Here is a 22,427-nt window from a genome sequence, read left to right as displayed (position 1 = left end):
TACGAAAATCATTAGGGCAGGCTCGAGAATACGGTCCCTGGTCTACAACCTTGCTTTAAAGGGTATTTAAGCTCTAAGCCGTAGGAAATTGACCAATCACAGTGGAATGTGAGGAGAATACTCGACTATGATTGGTCAATTTCTTACGGCTTAGAGCTTATAAAATACCTTTTAAAGCAAGGTTGTAGATCAGCACTTATAATTAAAACAGTCTTGAAATAAGATCCGACTAACGAATACGGACCTAATGAATACCGGCCTATATTGGTTCGCGGTGCAACGTGGTTTTCCCCTTCGTAAAATCCTCTTTTACCGCCCTTCCTCCCTCTCCCCCCCCGCCACACGTCGATCCTTTTGCCTTTTGCTGTTTGCGACTTCTTCGCCGCGGTAAGGTGGTAAGGTTTAGGAACGCACGCACTTGGCGCAATCATCTGTATGTATATACGTGCGCAAGTGATAGCATGACCGCAGACCGGTGTAGCTGATGCGTGCCAACTGTTTTGCTACGTGTCATACGCGCTAATCTGGTTTGTACCAGGAACTAATTTCGCGTGGCTTTGTCATCCGGTGCTCCTTTCTCGCGTCCGGTCGCCTCGTGCGTTCTCAAGGTAGCATCACGATGGTTTTGAATTTTAAGACTCCGAAAGACTTCTAGAAAGTTCGCGAGTCGACGAATGCTCTGAAACATATGCGTGACGAGTACCGCGGATTGTTGTCGCGTCGATTAGGGCTACACCTGCTTTCGCTGGAATCTAAGATACGCTTTATTAACATTCATTTTATATTTACATTTCTTTACGATTTAATTGTCTCTCCTTTCAGAGCAATTCGTTGCTAGTTCAGAGAATAAAATGCATGTTGGTCATATATGCCTTTCAGAAAAAAACAGATGAATATTCGTCTTAAATAATCTTAGATACGCTTTAATTGTAAAAATACTGATTAATCCAATACTCTAGATATTGGAGCAAAACGGATAAACGCTTGTCTTAATGCAATCGTGATTTGCAGCTGTAAAAGTATGCGGCAGTTGAAGGGGAAAACGAAAGAGACGAATAAACAGAAGAAAGAGCGGAAAAAGGAATTCATGGAAAATAAGCAGCGAGTGTTCACGGTTGTGTTGCCCACCGTAGCTGCGATATTTGTGATAATAGCGGCATACGTTTATGTTAAAACCCGTCCGAAACTCGTCGAATACTAACGACATATGCCACTCCGTTCGTCATCCATTTGTTCTAACCAGAACCCAGACACCGACTGTTCCTCGACAATGCATAAACAATTTCACGCTGCATTCTCATGGTTATACGAAAGTCTTTATACAAAGGAGGCACATTCCACTGCTCTCCCCGAGGGACACGTTGTACCTAAGTACACATTTGGAAACAGAGGATGCCGTTTTTGCAAATGTCCGTATTATTTAATTTGATAAGAGAACCGTATTTTTCAAGCAAGGATTTATATAATATATTAAGACACGTAATAATCGGATATAAGACGTAGGATGATGGATGTTTTAAATGAAAGCATTACAGTATGAGAAAAGTTTATTAATTTATATCTCATTTCTAATAAACGATAAAATTTATTTACGTTGAGTAATATATACATATATATATAAGTTTATCTTGATTGACGTGTCTTCCTAATTATTTTCTTTCGCGCGCTTTTTCTTAATGCACTAGATTTATATAGATACATAATTTTGTTTACGTAATATTCTCTCGATTAATTAAAAAAAAATACATTAAACGTCACAAATAGAAGAAGAGTCCATATCTGCGAAATATAAGTTTTAATAATTAAATCAAATTGGAAAATGTTAACGTGATAAAGCGTTCGAATAATGAATGGGTCCAATGCGATATGAAAATATACTTGTTATATATATATATATATAAACAGCACATTGTGTGTTATATCTTCCTCGCCTCTCCCCGTTAAATTGTTTTGTGTCCTGATTTTTCTCGATTGTCCACTTGGTTACGAAACTAACTGAATTTCAAATATTTCATAAGTGCGATTTGATGCTACTGCTAAAACAGATACGTAGAACTTTACTTTAATCTAAACATGATGTTATTAAAAGAAATAGAAAAAATGTACTATTCAAACTTGAAAAAAATCTATCCATATCTCAATTTGTAATATAATATAATATAATAACAGTGTAGTAATATAATACAGCGACCATATTTTCTGAGAGAAAATAAGGAACAAAATTGAGTTTTGAAAAAATAAATCTAAAGGACAGCTATTTGAAATAAAGGACTATCCTTTACAATAAAGGACAAATTGTACATTGTCACCGTAGGTATATACAAGTACAGTGACCATATTTTCCAGGAGAAAAAAAAGACAAAAGAGTTTTGAAAAAATAAATCTAAAGGACAGCTTCTTGAAATAAAAGACTGTCTTTTACATTAAAAGACGTAAATAAGAATTGAAATATACAGGATATACGTTAATCTTCCATTTTCCGAGAATACAGAAGGAGAACTTTTGTTTATATTGGCCCATAATATTCTCAACTCTCTTTCATCTTTCATCGACAAAAGAAATTCTCAGGTAAAGGGGGGAAAAGGTTTTCGACTTTTCCTTTGTATCTAATAAGTACTATAGACATATATATATTGTCTATATGTACACTACAAGAATTTAGAAAAGATTCTTGAAAGATTATTGTGAAGGGTTCTCTCTCCACATTTGTTCTTCGCGTTTTCTTTTTTATAAACCATATGTTTTATCTCGAATAAACTCTAATAAACAAAAGGAGGTACGAATTAAAGAGGAGTCGTCTACTCCTCTTTGGTACGAGCGTCGCGCTGATAACGGGACGCAGACACGTGGACAACAACCAATAGGAAGCTAACACGTTTCACGCCCTTATGTATTATTATCGCCGGTAGCAGTGGGTAGCAGTTTCTCACTCTCGATCGTCTTGTCGAGACGGAATTACTGCCGTCACTGCCGAGTGCATTGATCGCGATGGATTACACGGTGCTTTTTTCAAGCCTCGTAATACTTTTGCTTTACACAAACTGCATTCAAGGTACTTTTTATATTTGTTTCGTAGAAACGCGATTAAATGCGAATTTAGTTGGTTATGTTACTTCCATCATCGTATTTGTATCTGTTACATTCTGGTATCTTATTGCCGATCTGTTCCCTGGTACTTTTATTCGTTAATCATGATCATATTGTAATTAACGCCACGAGAGTTTTCAGTCTCGTATAAATGTTTCGATACGTAATTGATATACCTCAATAGATGTTTTTTTTTTAGCTGAACTTGCATGGTTCACCTTTCATCTTTTTCTTTTCGTATTGGAGAGAAAAAGAGGAAAGATGAATCGTGCAAGAAGTTCAGCTGAAAAGGACGGGCCATTTGTTAAATGTATCTTAATTTTATCTTATATCTTATATCCATTTTGCAGCCAAAGGGACCAACTATGTGACCTGCGGCTCCGTATTGAAGTTAATGAACGTGGACTATAACGTGAGGCTGCACTCCCACGAAGTAAAGTACGGCAGTGGTAGCGGACAGCAATCGGTAACAGGTACCAATGTCAAAGAAGACGGTAATTCCTACTGGATCGTTAAAGCGGAATCGGGAAAGCAGTGCATCCGGGGGTGAGTTGCAACTATTCGCACGATGATTTTTGTCCTATACACGCAGGTGAATTGTGACGATCTCTTTGACAGGAAGCCGATTAGATGCGGAGATACCATCAGATTGGAGCACATTGCGACGAAGAAGAATCTTCACTCGCATCTTGTTAGCTCACCTCTGACTGGGAAACAGGAGGTCTCCGCCTACGGGGATCACAAGGGTGAGGGTGATAGCGGGGATAACTGGATGTTGATATGCCAGAATGATTTTTGGGAGAGAGATGATACGATTATGTTGAAGCATATCGATACCGATAAGTAAGTATTCACCTTTATGGACTTAAGTATAAATAAAAAAATAGTGCTACCAAAGTATGTAAATTATATCATGCGTTTAGGTATTTGGCTGTCACTGGCAGAACTTATAGTTCTCCGATTAGCGGACAAGTCGAAGTAGTGGGTGAATACTCGCCGAGCAGTCCTCACACACAATGGTCGGTAATGGAAGGATTGTTTATTCATCCTAACGACTTTAGAGCACAGCATAATCAGCATACAGAATTATAAAGACAATTTTTATAATGATAGCTTTAGTCTACAAAGTATGTACATATGCGTCGCAGAGTGCGTGAATAAGTTAAGGAAAAAGTGCAGAATTATACTACCAAAAAAAGCATCGTTCAAATGTCATTGAATGATGTTTTCTTCTCGTAAAGCTGCGCTTTCAAAACTTTCGAGATATTAAATGTCAATGTTACATTTTGTTCGAGCAAAAATTATAGACATTGGTTTAAAGTTCACAAATGAAACAATTATATTGGATTGAAATTTAAATGTTCTCAGTCCTGCTATCTTGTACTATCGTCACTATTAAAATTTAACATTTGGTGATGACTCATGTGTGTGATTTAAATTAATAAATAATTTAAAAAATTAAAATCAGTTCTCAAGAAGATATTTATATCGAGCATATCTGACAAACACAAACGCAATATGATTTCTACGGAATACTTATCTAAAGATAAAATGTGTTCACTTAGTTCAACAAAAAATTAGTTTCTGAATCGAACCTCATATTGAGAAATATGAGAATTAATTATTACACGATCTGGCAAGTGATCTAGACCCAATTTTCTCAACTATAAGCATGGTTGGATTTTGAGTTTAGTTTTACCTGATAGTAATTTCTTTCTAGAGAAAAGTATCTATATCTCATTCTCAGAAAAAAAGCCAAACCGGAAATTCTGGGTTTGCGTTTGTGTTTGCCTTATTCTCTCATATCTTTACAATGTCTGAATCAGAAAAGCAAGCAGGTGTAGCAAAAATAAAAACTTTTTATCATACTACGATATTCTCGCCAATCATATATGAAAAGCAATATTCGTAAAATGGGATATTATACAATTGCAAAAGTCAGGTTCGAAAAAAATGTAACCTGTTAGGAAACATCTATCGATCTGTAGACTTAATTATTAATATCCTAGAATATTTGATAATTGTAAAATGCGCTCATATCTGTTCTCTATCATGTATGAATGCGTAAATATGTTGTACATATGACTGTATTTATTGTTACACAAGTATATAAATTAAGAAATATGTGTGTTATATTTAATTTTGAATCTGTTTTATTTATTACTTGACTAGTCTCACACTTCCTTCAGCTCGTACTTGCCGTTGATGTCTCGCGTGCCTATAAGACCGTTATACGGGAATATGATGTTCGATAGACCATAGCTACCAAAGATCTCCCGCACATTTTGTCTCCCCGTCACATTGACGTAACGCTGTTTGCCGGTCAAGCAACTGTGCAACTTCCAGATGCCGATCACCAAACAGATGCACAGGATCGACATCAGCATATCGAATATCAGGAATGGGACTAAATGCGAATTAGACACCTCGAACTTGGCGCTGGAATTCCATATTTTCTGAAAGTTGGAAACCAAAGGCAAGCAAAAGATCAGGAATATATTTATGGAACCCTCGTCGCTCTCCGACTCCGATATGTTGCGACTAATGCTCTCGTACATGTACGGGCCCATCACGCACAGGGTATACAGACACGTTAGCGAGGTGTAGAAGCAGAACAATATAAAGTTGCCCATATTCTGGCGGAGTACACAGGCACCCAGGAAGATGCAGTGATGGTCCATGAAGTGAAAGCACTTGCGGCAGGAGAAGCAGTGCTTTGTTGCTTTATACATGTAACTCTGACAGTGCTTGCAATACCAGAACTTGCAGGCAGTGTCTTGTGCCGGCGGCTGCATATTGTCGAGCTGTTCGAACCTGCGTTGCTGCTGCTTCTGCTGGTGCTCCTGGATGATCACGCTGCACAGGTTGCTCTGCGTCTCCTTGACCTTCATCGGATTAGACTTACAACTGATACTGTACACCGAATACCAGTTCAGGTATACCTGCATGCAGAGGAAGACGAAGATCGGCGAGACCTTCTGACTGACATAAATTGTAATCGTGATGACGAACACGGTACATATTAATGTCACTAATGGGCAAAGTCGCAAGACAATCCTCAGGCAAGTTCTTATATACTGTGGCCGAGGCATACCTCACGATGCTCACAATAGGATACTGGATAGTCTCTTTACATCTACAACGTATGTACAAATCTAATTCTCTGCAGACGCACGACGTGTAATCTGCAGACATCTATTCGGACACGAATTTCTTCATTTTACAAAATTTCCTCTATTGTTTACATTTCTGAAAAGATAATAAATTTGTCAGATGGATACTCTTGGAGATACAATACACTTATTCCGATTTAATGTTAAAACGAAATCCGTTTTTGGTGACAAAGATACACAATTTAATTATTAGGAATTGTCGATGAACATTGTATTATTGATATTCAGCATTTAGAGTCATTCACTGACCTCGAGCATAACCTCAAACTCATTTCCACACGTTTCATCGAGTATATTTAATTAAACAGGTCAAAGCCATCTTCGTAAATAAATACGATCGTCTGTAATGATCAGTGGATGACGGTCATGGCATTATTTTCTTGAAAATGTTCCTATTCCTCGCAAGAGTAACGCGTTCGCACTAACACATTTCGACCCGTCTCAACGTGTGCGGCGTGTGCCATATATGTAATTAAAAATTCAGACTAGGTACTTGATGGTAGACATTAACAAAATAAAAAAACAATGAGCATATCCACATGCATTTGTATGAAAGATATCGTAACTAATTGTGCTAGAGAGATCTCAATCTTTTTTTTTTATACTAAAAATATTTACATTTGTATATTCCTTAAATTAAAAAATTAGACTCTGGATGACATTTCGCAGAAAGCAGAATGGATGATTAAATAAGGATTTAATCACTGACAATCGAGCAGATATATAACAGCTATATGCTATTTATTCTCACTATAAAAAAACACGGATATATTTTACAATTATGCTTATATATCGTAAACGACCATTACAAAACGATAACAGATCTATGTTGAAAGTATGCGAATAAATCATGATTAAAAACATGGTGGAATCTAAACGATTAATCGTAAGTGTAGCACAATATTAAAAATTACTCGTAGAGTGACATATAACAAACTTTTTCCCTGAATAAACACTGAATAAATTCAGAGTCAAACAGGGGCAATCACTTACATAATATATCGGTGTATGTACTACATATCGAAAATCAATTAAAACGTATAGACAATAAACCAATTCATCTTTGAGTTTTGCTCATTAATTGTAAAATATTAATCTTGAGATATAATACGTCCTCTCTCCTCTTTCTCTCGCTTTTCTTCTGTTAGTATATGTATACATCGATATGGACTTTTATACATATTATACATGAATGTAAAATTATAAATATAATTATTGTGCTTACGCTCTTTGTACATTTATGTAAATAACAGCGGTAAATATTTGTCGAATGTATCACTCTTGTACGAGAATATTATTAAAACAGTCTTCAGCAATTATAAATACATAATAATAATATAATTGGAATTTACAAATGTATAATGAAACAAATTTTCAAAAAAGGGCGGAAAAAAAATACAAAAAAAAAAAGAAGAAAAAGAAGAGAAAGATCAGCAACGCAACAATGTGATCAAAATAAGAAAGTGTAGTGAAACAAATTACGCTGTCGTATATTGCCATCTTTTCAAGTACTTTAACCGTGTGTATACATATACATATATAAATACACTCTAAACTAGTTCTACAGAGTTAATCGTTATTCGGAAATTTGAGTTGTGCATGCCTAATATCACACAAGCACATGTACTTTTTTGTACATTATTTTGTACTTTTTTTTTTAATAGAAATAGGAATACGTGTATGCGAGCGCGACAAAGCTACTGCTTGTAAATAGACCTCTTCTGTAACGGAACATCTCGCTCTATATAAATCGTGTAAAACTATACAAATATGTTATGATACGATTTGCGCAAGATTTACCAAAATATACTGTTGCGACGATAATATAATTCGATACTTTCAACAATGGAAAGTGTAAAAAATATGCTCTCAGGATCTTCGCTCTCTTTCCTTCTCTTGTAACATATTCTACGACGCAATCGTGTTTACGATGCACATGCGTACGCTCGATTACGACGATACGTTGCCATTGCTCTGAGAGAAAAGATTTATTATTATGCATTTTGTGTCTGTAAATTCTGTGATTCCTGACACTGTTATTACTCGATATTTATAATTGCTAGAGACTAGTTTAACGATACTCTTGTACAAGAGTAGTATGCTTCACCGCAATTCTCCAATCGGCGCATTCTGAGACCACAGTTCATCAATAAATCTGTATAAAGTGTCACTGACAGCTACCTGTAACAGACATTGAGAAAAAAACACATTTAAATGATTGTTCGCATGTTTTCGAGATTTCAGTGCAGGATACCATGTATAAGAATTAAAAATTCCAAAATATAAGGTATCTTAAAAAGATCGTTAGATTTTTTTGTTCCAAACAATTCTAAGCTTGTTCGAGAAATCCATATTCGATAAGCTGTCTTTAACAATTCTCAAAGTATTAAATATTAATTTTTACTAGAAATAAAATGGTTTGTTCCGCCAACAATAATTAAATAAGAAAAGTTTATTGACCTCGACTTCAATTGGCAAAATAAATTGAAACGTTGCTACGTTTCGACCCCTCGGATCGGGTCCTTATCAAGCAATCTAAACAACAAACAAACAATCCAGCATAACAATAATTTGGTCCGCAAGATAAAATTATTGTTATGCTGGATTGTTTGTTTGTTGTTTAGATTGCTTGATAAGGACCCGATCCGAAGAGTCGAAACGTAGCAACGTTTCAATTTATTTTGCCAATTAAAGTCGAGATCAATAAACTTTTCTTAATTAATTTTTACCTTATAAGGTGTTGGATTCAGATTCCTTTTATGATCGTTACGCAATGTATTGAGAGATTCCTGCACTCTGTTGCGAACTTCTTGCAATGTAGGTAATGGTTGGCATAGCTTTCCGTCTTTCCAATATAGCTGTAAGATACATTTTTATTTATTAATCATAAATTATAAATACCATTAACATTGGTAATTAATATCAATAATGATATGTATAGAGCCGTTTATAAAATAATTTACAGTTTATATTCCTACTTATATATACCGCTACCAATAGAACAAATTATTTAGAAAATGTAAAATACTAATATAATAAATGCAGTAGAATAATTAAATTTTCGCGAAGAAAAAAATTGAACTCTAAATTGATGAAGAAATTTGAATTACACAAAGTTATGTAAAGTAACATCTTTTACACTTATATATTATCGCTGTGTGTGTATATTATATTACGTAACATGATTTGAAAATTCATTATTTCAATCAGATGATACCTTGTGCAGAGATTCCACTCGGGATGGTGTAACATTAGCCCTTTTCGTTTGTTGGAATGGATGTCTGCAGAGAACCTTCTGCATCACTTGCGGTGGCTCCTCCGTAGTTTTCTGCAAGAGATCTATCAGTGCGTAGCCATCTGACCCATACAGTCTATAAGCATCCTTCCTGCCTGGTATCGTGACTTTTCCGACCTCTTGACTGAGCTTAATCCTCGGTTCGTCGTTGATCTCGACCATCTTGTAAACGCAGCCTAGCGCCGGTTGCCTTTGGCATGTCACGAGATGCGTTCCAATGCCAAAGCAATCGATTTTGTGGCTCTGGAAGATATTCATATTCTTTATCATCTATTACTATATTCCGCAATTCATAAATCTTTACCTGTTCATTCAAGCTTATTATGGTCTCCTCGTTAATGTCGTTGGACGCGCAAATCTTCAATTTTGCGAACCACGGTATATCGTACTTAACAGCAATTTTCTCAAAAATATCTCTCGCCACGTTACTGAGATACGCCAAATCGCCGCTGTCGATCCTGATACCAACGGCTTTGTATCCCAAGTCGTTCAAAGCCAACGCTACTGCGCAGAAGTTTAACAGGCCACTCCTATTCGTAAAATATATATCCATGAAACATTTGGGTAACTAATGCTACTCTACAGTTCTATTAATTATAACTAAATATTAAATAAAAAGCAATTCAATCACATACTTTTTATACTATAATTTTGTATAATTATGTAAAATTAAGTCTAAACTTGGCAATTTATTCTGTGAGAATCCTTGTTTCTTTGCTTGTAATTTCTCTTGTTTAATTGAAAAAGTTAAATAAAAAAGATAAAAAATATATATATCTTCAAATTTATTTATATATAAGATTATATAAGATTAAATTAAAAAATAATTTTTTAAAATTTCCATTATATTTACTCTTTGCAACGTCAAATTTACCTCCTTAGATTTGCCAAGTTTAGAACTAAAATGAGAAACATTGCACACAACAGGTTAAGCACATAATAAAAGAGCTAAGATTACTTGAACTTGTGCATTCACTTATGCGTACAAATAGAGCAATAAGTATTTCAACCAATTATTATGTTAGCATTAAAATGTTTCCAGTAAAGAGAATTTAATGATATTCTGACAAACATACAAATATAGCCAATTGATACTACATCGATGCTATAACGAGAACACATTACGATAAATTTAGAGTTTTATTTAGAAATATATATTTTCGCTTTTTTCATAGTATATTTTTTTTGTATATTTGAGTGTTTTAGCATATTTCTCTGTATATTAAACTTGCGACAAGTACGCGACGGAATTGCACGTGTTTGAATAACAGGCAAGATATGTAAGATATTTGTGTAACATATGGAATGTGCCCATATCTCAATTACTGAGAATTAAGGGGCAGAATTGGGAGGGGCACTATATAAGATCACAAGTATGACATACTAACAACTAAATTCAAACGAAAAATAAAATTCTGGTTGTTTTATATTTAATTAGCATGTCATAAAAATAACATGATATGATAATATAGTTTGCAATTTGCCCATTTTACAGAATATTCCTTCATTTAACATTTTTCCAAGAGAAGGATGGAGAAGGAAATTAAATTAATTATGTCAACTATTAAACAACTCAAAGAAGCGTCAAACTGGCGAATTATAGAAATACATCAAAATTAACTTTCTATATGTATATCCCACTAAAAATGCGATCTCAACCATTACTTAGACTTAAGAGTATCAATAAATTTGGTGTGTCGCAAAAGATATTAAAATATAATTCGCAAAGCGTAGATCTGACAAGAAGAAAAGGGAAGAATCGCATTCCGCAAAACAGGCAAACAGAACGATATCGTACCTCACATAGAGCTCACCCAATTCGCCTCGTCTTAATAAGCCATTCTTGTGAGGTTGCGAAGTTGGTTCTGTTATAAATGGGTTGTTTCTCACACCGTTTTGAGCGTGTGTATTGGACCCGTTAGTTAGAAGTTTATTCTTTACATTTAGGCTGGCCACTTGTGCCTGCCCCCTGGCCGACGTCTCAACGCTACAAACACACTCCTGTTAGGCTACAGTGTGTATTACACGTGTCGTCAATGCCTGTTCGCGACGCGCTGACAAAACTAAATTATACAATCGCTAGTGAGATCGAAAAATTAAGAATATAGTTCTGTCTCATTGAAAGACGAACGGGCTTACCGTTCCCTTATGTTAATTACTTTTTATTCGTCTACGTAGAAGATAAATCTATAACGTGATAAAAAAGAGTCTTGGGCTCATAACATAAAATATAACAATATACATTTGATCTTTGAAGCCATAATTACGATACGACAAGTTATATACATATTATATGATGCATAGCTAGAACTATTCTAACTATATACGTGTCACAAACAGCTTCTACCACATACATAAAATATAAGCTAATTTATACATTTGATAGCAATTAACATGCGTAGTATACGTAATGTCTCAAAAAATATGCTTACAATATTTTAAATCATTCTCATTTTGAATCAACTGTAAATTCCAAGATTTCCAAAATATCGCCCGCGCTTTTGTTAATTTAGGCACTATATGTAATTAACAAATAAGTAAATATCTATACTATATATATAATTATCAAAATAAATATCAAATAAATCAATAGTAAAATGATCAATAAAAACATAGCGAATCAATTAACGTAATAAACGAGACATTGTATATAATAACGTAAAGAAATTAATATGAGCAATAAATTTTGTGCAAAGCCCATGCAAAAAGACTGATATAAAGACTGACGCGAGTGTGCGTTGAAAGAAAAGTAACCAAAGCTTACAAGATGCCAATTTCAGAAACAAAAATCAGGCTTTCTACTTAAAAGCATTAAATAGATTAGCAATATAACTACGTACCTCTTAACATCGTATGTGTCCACAAGAGCGGTGAATCTGTCCGGGAAAGCGACGGCATAACTGATCAAAGCCGCCAATTCTCCGCTAGACGCCTGCGAGGCTAGAGCTCCCAAATCATTGGCGATAGCCTCGCGATGATTGCAAGCGAGTTCCAATACATCTAAAACGTCGCCCGTTTGCTTATGCGCCAATGTCTGCAAGAGAAATAAATTAATTGCCTTTTTTCCCTTTCAATTACATTTCTCGCAGAATTTCAACACTTATTTATTAATTGATGAGAGAAGGCTCTTGTCGAATACACTTACTATCCCTTGCAGATCATTGATGCTGGTGAAAGACGTAATATATGCGTGTGCATGTGTACCGCATACAGGTATATCGAACAGTTTTCCAGCCAAGACATTACTAGTCCCATCAAACCCACCTGTAACATAGTAAATTATATTAAATTTAATTTAAATTGCCTCTAATTTAATTTACTTATGTCCCATGTGTATTAAAACATGTGACTAAAATTTTATCTGTTTCATTCTACGTGGTAAATATATAGGATGTATCACAGAAAATTATTGAAAATTATTCTTCTCCTCAGATATGACAGATATGGGGTTTATCATTGATGGTCATATCTAAGACCTGGCAGTTTCATTTTAGTCACTGAAATCGGATGCGTCGTAATACAATCTCACGACAGAAAAAAATTTATCTTATCGAGTCTTATCTTCTTCTTCCGTAGACAAAGTATGCAGTAATGCTTGCAGATAATTTATAAAGTTTAGTAGTTGCTAATAAAAATATTTTAAAGAGATTAGAATTTAAATTTTCTTATCCCTCTATTCTGTTACATATGTTTCATGAGATTTTCGTCCAATTTTAACGCATTAAAATAATTCTACTTTTACTTCTCTTAATTCAATTCTGACAGTGCACACTTCGAAAATATATATCATTAAGATTGACAATACATGGCCAATTTTTTATAAACCTTTATTAAACAATATCTCCAATTGTTTTTTTTTACTTTCAGCAGTTTTCCATGAGACATCCTGTATATATGTATACATGTGTTGAATGTATATATACATATATATATCAAGTCGAAACTATATACCATCAATCTGACCTCCTAAATTGTTACTCATCACCTAGGCAGTACCAACTAGCACTGAGTGGTACAATGTATTGATTTTACTTTTCACGAAATTGTTAAGTAGTATAAGGGCGATGGAGTGGTACCAGACACCTCCGTTTTCATTATATATTGCATTGCGGACTGGCATGCGCATATATACTTGAAACTTTTTACATTTCAGACATTAAATTTTTATATAGATATGATTTATTATGACTTTATATATAACAGATAAAGATATGAATGTTGTTCAAGATATATATGATGTGTAAAAGGATAATTTACACGCTTTATCAACAATCAAGTATTACACGTACATATAATACATATGCAACCAAATCATTCTTACATTATACATTTTTACATTACACACGCTTTCGCAATGTAGGCCATTGCAACGTTGTACAGTAATTGCCATGCACAGTAATTGATATAATGACGTGTGCAATGCGAACAAAAATAGCAACCGGTACCAGTGGCAATTGACATAATTTCTTATGCAATGGAATTTTTTTATAGTCATTAACTGTTTTATTTTGACAAATTGATTGCAATCAGTGAATTTTATCAAACTAAATCAATAATAAAAGCAAGTATATGTAAAATATTTACCAACATAGCTGTACTTAGACGCGCTCAAGCCTCCATCGGGTCCTTGCGCTCTTCGAAGACCAAACTCAAGCAACGTGATATTTTTCCCGGCAACCATGCGATATCTCGCCGCGTTGGTCGCCATCAGACTCGCATAGTTGACCAATGTTAACAGAGTCGTTTCCAAGAGCTGTACCATTATTAATGGTCCTTCTACTCTTATCAAAGGAACTCTACAATTAAAGTTAACAATTAAATCCAAGTAATTTAAATTTATTTAATTAGTGTGATACGCGGCTTGAACGGAAAGTTATCGAAAATCAATTTAGCAGGGAATAAAAATATATAAATCGTTAAATATCTTTTTAAGTTGTAAATAAAAAATAAGTTGTAAATGCTTTAATTTTTTTTTGTTGCGATAGTATATAATTTATTAAAATACTGTATCTAAATGCCAAATTTGTAAAAATAATAAAAGACTTTTTATAAACTTACCTTGGAAATACGACGGATCCTTCGTCTACTGCGTATATCGTGACATTTTTCGCAGTAAGACTTTGCAGATAATCAAAGAATCTTTGGTCTACTGTAGGCATAGTCGACTTCAGGTACTTGATATCTGCCGAAATACCAAAAAAGACGTGCAATATAATTCACAAGAAAGAATAAAGTACATATATAAGTGGAATAAGGAGCCTTGGTGAATACGCACCACTAGGGGAATAATGAAATTTATTCAAGAACTTGATGCACTCATCAAGACCGGCGAAGATCGTGAATTCCCCCTGGAAAGGATTCTTACGGAAGAACAAATCAAATACAGCGTGATCGTTCATCTTGCCGCTCTTCCAGTAGGCGTAAGCCATGGTGATTTGATACAAGTCTGAAAGTAAACATCCATTCTTCAGTATAGGAGAAATAAAACTCGGGGGGTCGAACATGTAAAAATTACAAAAGTGAACAGATTTACTAGATTTCGACATGAAATCACAGATACTCTAATAAATTTCCTCACTTTTGTAATTTGTATCTCGTTTCAAGATACACAATCTCTTATGAATGTGATAAACTATTCAAAGTTTCAGCACTATCTCAAAAAGATCTGAAGAACAGATCGTAGTGGATCGTTCAGTAAAAGGAAAAGTTATGTAACAAACAAATCGCGCCGTTTACCAGGCGATTCAGGCCTGGAATTGTACATTCGATATTTCACGATTAAATATATCAACCGCGTAATATCGCGCCTTTTTCCGCCGGCACGAGAAAATTGCAGTCTCCAGATTGTTGCCCTTTATCTCCGGGGCTGCGTTAACGCGGTGCATACCGCAGGAAACGCGCGCGCGTATACTTTTTGCATGTGAAAGCGGCTTCGTGCCACATTCTAAGCAGGCACATTCTCGCTCGCTTGGACAAATGTAATAAGTATATTCGCCGTCGAGAGTCGGGACACGCCGGCCGAGATGTTTGCGCGCGCGGGGCTTACATCATCGGAATATTTACAAACATAATCACGCTCTCACATCGCGCTTGCCGATCAACGATTACGATCCGCGCACAATTCAGTAATAAACGATTCCTCGTGTACTCCGTCGGCCCCTCGATTACCTCGTGGCGCCGAAGGTAGTCGAATCCTCGAGCATCGCGCGATCACGCCGGTCACGCTCAAAGATCGCTGATCCGATTATTCATTCATATTCAAAAGAAAAGCGAGATATAAAATCCTCTCTAGAAAAAAAGAAAAAAAAACCGTCTTCGCCGCTCGACCGGAAACGCGTTTATTTCGTTTCCTGCAGGCGAGTCACATATCCGGACGATCTTCTCCGGGGAGCAAGATTCTCTCTGCGGGGGGCCGACCCCCCCTTCCCCGCCTCAACCAAGTCCCCCGACGACGGGGATCGAGGTTGAGGTTAGCTCGACCCGCGCGGAGGCGCGTCGCGCCATCCCTCTACCCCTCGTACTGTATGTACGCACGTACCTGTGAGTAGCGGTTGAACGACGCCGTTCTGCCGCGAGTTGCAACACGTCCAGCCATCATCGTCCGTTGACATCTCGAATGGTGGACTGTTCGCGTGCATCCGCTCCCCGAGGTACAGCTCGGCGCTCTCCCTGCGGTCCCTACACTCCCGTTCGCTCCCCGGCCCCGGCCCTGCAGATCCGCTCGCGCTTCCAGTTGCACCCACCTTCTGCACCTTCTGCATCTCGGAAATGAAACGGAATACGTCACGGATACGCACGTATGTGTGCGGTGTGTGCCGCGTTGCGCGCGTAACCCGTTTCGTTAGATATATACATGTTTAAGAAATTAGATCCGTCGCGTAAATAACCTCTACGGACTCTCGTTCCCGTCTGTAGAAAATACAACGATAATACACAGCCGTGCCGAAATAAATTAGTACGACACTGAGAGCGTTAATATAAAGTTCCCCTATCCGGAACTGCCTCGTTATCCGGAGGCACACAAGGGGAAAACAAAAAATCTACCCGACTCCGCGCGACTTAGGTCGAATTTATTCGACGGACGGAGGACGCGAGGAAGCGGCGGGGGAGGAGGGAAAACGGGCGCGCGCGTGCGAGAGGAAGAGGGGGAGGCCTTACTTCGCGACGGAGACCCGGGGGGCCCTGCTGTGCGCTATCCGATCTGCGAATCCGCGACATTCGCGACGACGATCGCACCGTCACTGACACTGATGACCGGTGCCGACGTGATAGCGTCGACTAGCATACCTCGGCGCGAGCCGCGATGTAATATACCGCGACGCGGCTCCCCGAGAATCGATAGGGAACGTTTGAAGGACGGCGCGGCGCCGTTGGCACGGCCTGTTACACACCCGCCTATTGCCCGCTAATTGCCGAGAGTCCGAGAGCCGAGAGCTCCATTTGCGAGGGGAAAGGGGAGGAGAGGACATCCCCCCCCGTTCCCCGTTTCTGGTTTTCCAAGCGCGAAAACGGGGGGTTGCGCCCCACGGGGGCGACGAGCGATTAATTTATCGGGACTATCGGGAGTACTTAACGCATTAACGAAGATGGAATTACTTTAATCCCTCGTTTAACACGTGAAGAAAAAGATTAGATAGAGATAGATTAGATTAGACAACGAATTATGTAATCAAATGCAGTATTTATAGAACTGACGAAAGTAATTCGATTAGCAATTCGATTAACTTGACCGGCGACTATCATTTTCGTTAGAATTAATTTCTTGTTGCTTGATAAAGAGAAAGATTGGACTAATTTAGTCGAGATTTAATCAACGTTTAGTCGAGATTGCTTTTAATCTCTTTATTCGGGGGAGAAAAAGAATGTATTATGATTGCAGTTCTGTATACGGAGCTCTCTCGAATCCTTCACAGATAAGTCTGAAGTCTGATATGAAATTCTTGAAGCTCGATAATTTAAATGACGAAGAACGTAACTCTTAACTGTGATTTGATATTATAGGAAACAGACACTCGTAAAAGAATAACGAAGAAACGAAAGAAAATAGAAATTTTCTCTAACGAAGAATTTACCTGGTGTTGAGAGACAAGAGGATCCTTCGCTCCAGCTGTGCTTTCCATCTCGTTACGCTTGCAATTCCTTTTGAGAGAAGAAAAAGGTCGACCGTTACTAATGTGTAAAATTAACAATGTCTTTCCTGCTTCTTAAACTTGCTTAAATTAAATTAAATTCGGCAGTTTACACGATATAAAGCGTGTATTTCGCGTTCTTTCCCTTTTTTATCCGTTTTTAAGATATATACACAAATCATGCTCGCATCAAAAGAACAATGTCAAAGTCATTCTTTATTTCTTACTAACTTGAAAGGAAACGTTCATAAAGGAAGAAATAGAAAAGAAACCACTTCGTAAATAAGAAACAGAAAAGTGAGATTCTATGACGAAACATTTATCTTATTTAGCACACAAAGGATTTTTGACTACAATTTTCATCCGGGCAGGAAAGAAATTCACTTGTAAATTTGATAATTTGATTTTGATGTGGTCTCAAGTATCTCATTTTCAACGAAGAAAAGAACGCCGCAACAATACCTCCTCTGTCTCGCAAGTAATCTTTACCGTTATATTCTAAAAGTTCGAGAATTTTAATGAGATACAAAGCGTGCATTGTACGCGAGGCAATTAAGTCTCTCCTTTTACATATTCTCCCATTTTTATTTGTTTTTAAGATATACAAATTGTACTCAAAGAACAGCATTAACAGTATCAAAGAATAGTGTACCAAAGAAATATATTTTTTTTACCTTTGAATGGTGTTGTAGATTCAAGATAATTCTTATTCCAAGAAAAGAATTTATTCTATCACTTCACTTACAATAATATCCTTATACAGCACTAGTAATTGACTATGTTATAAACTGCCGCTGCAGTTCGAGAGTCCTCCTCTTATAAGGCCCAAAAAGGGTCTTGTCACTTTTCTGGAAAATTTTAGTTGGTCTACGTGATTCAAAAGGATTTTCTAGTGTTAACCTAAGGGTAAGTCCCGGTCTACAATAGGTGTTTTAAGCCCTAAGTCTTAAGAAATTGTTCAATCACAGTTGAATTTGAGGAGAGTGATTGACTGTGATTGGTCAATTTCTTAGGGCTTAGGGCTTAAAACACCTATTGTAGACTGGGACTAAGCATATCTAAGGTAGGCTACGTGAACGATGGTCACAGTATTATAAGTCAAAAGAAAATAGACGTTGATAAAAGAAGAAAAAAGGCAGGAAGTGAAAAACTTATCTGATGCAGGAGGACAAATGGACTTTGATTTAGTTACGCTTTCCATTGAGCTTGTAATTCCTTTATTCGGAGTAAAAAAGTGATATGTACGAGGTCGACCGTTAACAACGTCAATTACCTTTCGTCTCCTTAAGTAAATTTACATAAAATTCCTGTTTATTCACTGCAGTCATCTTGGGATTGATGACGTGAGAAGCGAGAATATTTATCATGAAAATCCTTGCAACGTACATTAAAATAAAAATGTTTTGCAATAATATAGCGTTTATAATCGATAGAATAATAGACTTATAAAATATGCCAAAAACTTTTATTCGAGTACTCAATGAAAGGACGAAAACAAGCTGTTTGACAGCTGCCTGTCAATTGAAATAAATATTTGCTTTTACATATTAAATACAACAAAGGGATATAAAAATATTCGGTATATTTTAACACTATGACAATTATTTTAAATATAAAAACACCGCATTAAAATGAAAAATAACGCTGTACATTACAAGAATAATGGACCTTTTTAACTTTATTTTTCACGCCTTTTAACTCACAATTTTGCCAAGTGTGACGCGTACAACTGCAACGTAAGTATATAACGCTGACTTGGCAATCGAGCCAGCAGAAGCCTTCAATTAAATTAAATTTTAAAAGTTCGAGAATTTAACGATATAAGCGCGTACAGACGAGGCTTAATCTCTTATACATTATTCTCTTTTTATTCTTTTTGAAAAAAAAAAAACACGAATTGTGTTTGTGTCAAAGGATGATATCAAAGAATCATTTTTAATTTTTAGACGGTATTGTAATTCGAAAGACGAATAGACGTTTATAAAAGAAAAAAAGAGGACTAAGGTTTTATGACGAAAAAAGTATCTATAGAAGAATTAAAAAAGATCTGGCTGTGCTTTCATTCGGAGAAGAGAATATTAATATAATATTTGTCGACGTAATTTTTCTGCAGGGATAATCCCAACTATTTTTTCCTACTTCTTTTTTCACAAAGCTCTATTCTTATAACATTTTGCCATGCTTATTTTCCCCCTTTTTTCTAATGTCTTCTATTCAGAGATAATGGCTACGGTCAACGTGACGCTACAAATGCTTTGGAGCGTTCTTCTCTTTCTTTCTTCATTGAAAGAAAAGAGAAGAGGAATGCTTCGAAGCATTTGCAGCGTCACGTTGACCGTAGCCAATGTTTCACATTCCATTTCAAATTCAAAGACCCGATTACAACGAAATTTTCCAAATCGCCAGTTATTATCGCAATAATATACATTGAGAGAATTTAAGACGGATAAATAACGACAGAGTTATACGTATTATTCTTATATAACAGAGATAACGCAAAGCGACAGAGTAAAAAGGATTTACGCGATAAAGAATTAAAGAGTTATCTTAATTGTGAATAGATAGAGAATAATTAACTTGGCCGCTAAATCTTCTATTAATTCTATTTCAATCGTTGTAAATTTTGTTATATATAATTATATATAAAATATGTCAATATGTTTTTTTTCTCTTGTATTGTAAAAGAGAAAAAAACATTTTATAATTATATATGAAAATTTTTTTCCCTGGAATGCTTATTTACAAACAGACACTATTACGAGTAAATATTTTAATGCGCGTTTTGTTATTACATTTTTAATTTGCTTTGCAAATATATCTTTTTATGCTATACAGCAGATAAAAAAGATATTATAACACACAAAAAAAGATCGATGTACGAAGAAATAGATTTCTTTTTGTATTAAAGCTTAGCAAATATCTTAATGCTTTTTATTAGGAACATTGTGGTGGATATTTTAGCAAATTTCAGATTTTTCTTCAGAATAATATCAAAAGAAATGTCGAAAGAAGTTATCATTTTGCTTGTAACTTCTCGTTTTGCATATTAAAAGTCAGATTAAAATTCTACCGAAATTTACTTAAGATTAACAAAAGATTTAAAAAAATATTTTTATATAAACATTATATATTATTTTATATAGACATTATATAATAATAATATAATATGATTTTTAATAATATTTTTATTATATATATAATCAAAATAAAAATTCACACACAATCCTTCCTGAGTACGTATTGCCATCACGTGTTCTTCTTCAAGAATCAGATTACGTCAATCCGAATATCGCGGTAAGAGAAGTATAATAATAGTGCGCGGTGGCAATTAGCTATATAATAGTTCGATTAAACACACGTATTGTTAGGGGCAACTTATTGCCGCAACCGACATCGTTGCAGACGACATTGCACACTGCGGCAATCCTCTCCTCGACAACTGTAGGAAGAGAGGAAAAAAAGGAGAGATACTTTTTGAACTCGGTCAAAGTTCGTGTGCGGGAAAAAAAAGAATTAATGCGGGACTTCGCTTTATGAGTCGCGTGTCACTTCTCCCACAGTTGGAATCGCGGTCGCTAAGTGAGACTTCGAGTATCATTTTGATGAATCACGCAACGCGGTAGCGCACATACGAAGACAATTCTTTAGTCACGTCGGAATTTTCCTGACCCTTAAAGATTTCCATTCAACGGGTCTATATTTCTCGCTAATTCCAACCGTTTATTTCAATAATCAAGGCTATGGACTATGTCTCTTATAGGAGATTTCCTTTTTTGGAAACTGTCCTTATTCCTTTGTTCATTTTTTAATTATATCAATTTTAATAATATATTTTCGATAATAAATCAGTCCCTTCAACAATTGAATTATTTTTATATCAGAAAGAAAGAGAGAAAAAAAGAAACAGAGAAAGGAGACAAAAAACAGACAAACTCTATAAAATTTTTCAAAGTCTTATCTCATATAGATACCCATATTTTTCTTTTTTTATTACAACTGTAAAATTTTCTCATTTTCTACCGGATATTAACCGTCTATTACGTGGTGCATATGCATTAAGTTAGCTGATTAGCTTCTTCAATAATTGAGTAATTTTGATATTAGAAATAGAGAGAAAGAGACAGAAATATATAATAGAGATAAATTCTATTAAAATTCTTCAAGTCTTATCTCATATATATATATAGATTATTTTTCTTTTTTTATTACAACTGTAAAATTTTCTCATTTTCTACCGGATATTAACTGCCTATTATGTACATCTGTCATATGCAATAGTTAGCTGATATTCTATTTCGGTCTACACTGCAAACAAACTGCGTTTTGCATAAGAAAATGGTTCCGTTGAAATCTGCAATGTATGCGTATTGCATAGTCAAAAAGGATTTTATATACATATTTACATAAGAGAGAATGGCGCGCTAGTAATCTATATTCCTGCACATTACATATATAGAAGAAATGTAGATATCGCAATATCAGAATATCAAAATATTTACATATTTTTTAATAAGCGTTAATCTTTTTCTCCTTTCTTGTATAAAAATTATTAGATAAGCATTATGTTTATCAGCATATATTTACATTTCTACATATCGACAACCTATCTCTCGTTATTTATTTGCGGTATCCGCCCTCGCATATCAATCAGCATTTAAAAAATATATCGAAACGGTTTATATACCTATATGTTCCTAAATAATGTTAAAACTCGCAGAAAATTTCGTTCTACGCGGTTCAGAC

At 35.6% G+C, this 22,427-nt stretch overlaps 3 protein-coding genes across 9 annotated transcripts; 1 reads left to right on the top strand and 2 right to left on the bottom strand.

Moving 5' to 3' along the window:
• The first annotated feature begins 445 nt into the window (after nt 1-445).
• On the top strand, nt 446-5,227 carry LOC112468523 (single-pass membrane and coiled-coil domain-containing protein 4-like). 3 transcript variants are annotated; one of them, XM_025037744.1, is made up of 5 exons: nt 454-608; nt 1,012-1,178; nt 3,438-3,633; nt 3,706-3,930; nt 4,011-5,227. In XM_025037744.1, the coding sequence occupies exons 2-5, from the start codon at nt 1,022-1,024 to the stop codon at nt 4,177-4,179; spliced, it is 747 nt and encodes a 248-aa protein (XP_024893512.1). In that variant the 5' UTR covers nt 454-608; nt 1,012-1,021; the 3' UTR covers nt 4,180-5,227. The 3 variants fall into 3 exon arrangements, with proteins under 3 accessions (XP_024893511.1, XP_024893512.1, XP_024893510.1); XM_025037742.1 differs by lacking the exons at nt 454-608; nt 1,012-1,178 and adding an exon at nt 2,889-3,052; XM_025037743.1 differs by lacking the exons at nt 3,438-3,633; nt 3,706-3,930; nt 4,011-5,227 and having other exon boundaries at nt 446-527; nt 1,012-1,902.
• On the bottom strand, nt 5,157-6,820 carry LOC112468522 (palmitoyltransferase ZDHHC20-like). The gene is made up of 2 exons (XM_025037741.1): nt 6,510-6,820; nt 5,157-6,336 (listed from the first exon to the last, which is right to left on the bottom strand). The coding sequence occupies exon 2, from the start codon at nt 6,177-6,179 to the stop codon at nt 5,262-5,264; it is 918 nt and encodes a 305-aa protein (XP_024893509.1). The 5' UTR covers nt 6,180-6,336; nt 6,510-6,820; the 3' UTR covers nt 5,157-5,261.
• Nucleotides 6,821-7,729: 909 nt separating this feature from the next.
• On the bottom strand, nt 7,730-21,122 carry LOC112468521 (nicotinate phosphoribosyltransferase). 5 transcript variants are annotated; one of them, XM_025037738.1, is made up of 14 exons: nt 20,906-21,122; nt 18,359-18,532; nt 17,628-17,694; nt 16,094-16,310; nt 14,831-15,001; nt 14,614-14,737; nt 14,140-14,351; nt 12,701-12,819; nt 12,396-12,589; nt 11,354-11,542; nt 9,860-10,085; nt 9,478-9,798; nt 8,990-9,118; nt 7,730-8,441 (listed from the first exon to the last, which is right to left on the bottom strand). In XM_025037738.1, exons 3-14 carry the CDS (start codon nt 17,673-17,675, stop codon nt 8,364-8,366), a joined length of 2,028 nt encoding a protein of 675 aa, XP_024893506.1. In that variant the 5' UTR covers nt 17,676-17,694; nt 18,359-18,532; nt 20,906-21,122; the 3' UTR covers nt 7,730-8,363. The 5 variants fall into 5 exon arrangements, with proteins under 5 accessions (XP_024893506.1, XP_024893507.1, XP_024893504.1 ...); XM_025037739.1 differs by lacking the exon at nt 20,906-21,122 and having other exon boundaries at nt 18,359-19,204; XM_025037736.1 differs by lacking the exons at nt 17,628-17,694; nt 18,359-18,532; nt 20,906-21,122 and adding an exon at nt 16,714-16,958 and having other exon boundaries at nt 16,094-16,316.
• Nucleotides 21,123-22,427: the final 1,305 nt, after the last annotated feature.

The sequence above is a fragment of the Temnothorax curvispinosus genome, unplaced genomic scaffold, assembly GCF_003070985.1.
Source record: "Temnothorax curvispinosus isolate PA1 unplaced genomic scaffold, ASM307098v1 QBEX01018554.1, whole genome shotgun sequence".
Taxonomy (NCBI): Eukaryota; Metazoa; Arthropoda; class Insecta; order Hymenoptera; family Formicidae; genus Temnothorax; species Temnothorax curvispinosus.
This window is presented reverse-complemented; position numbering and strand designations above follow the sequence as displayed.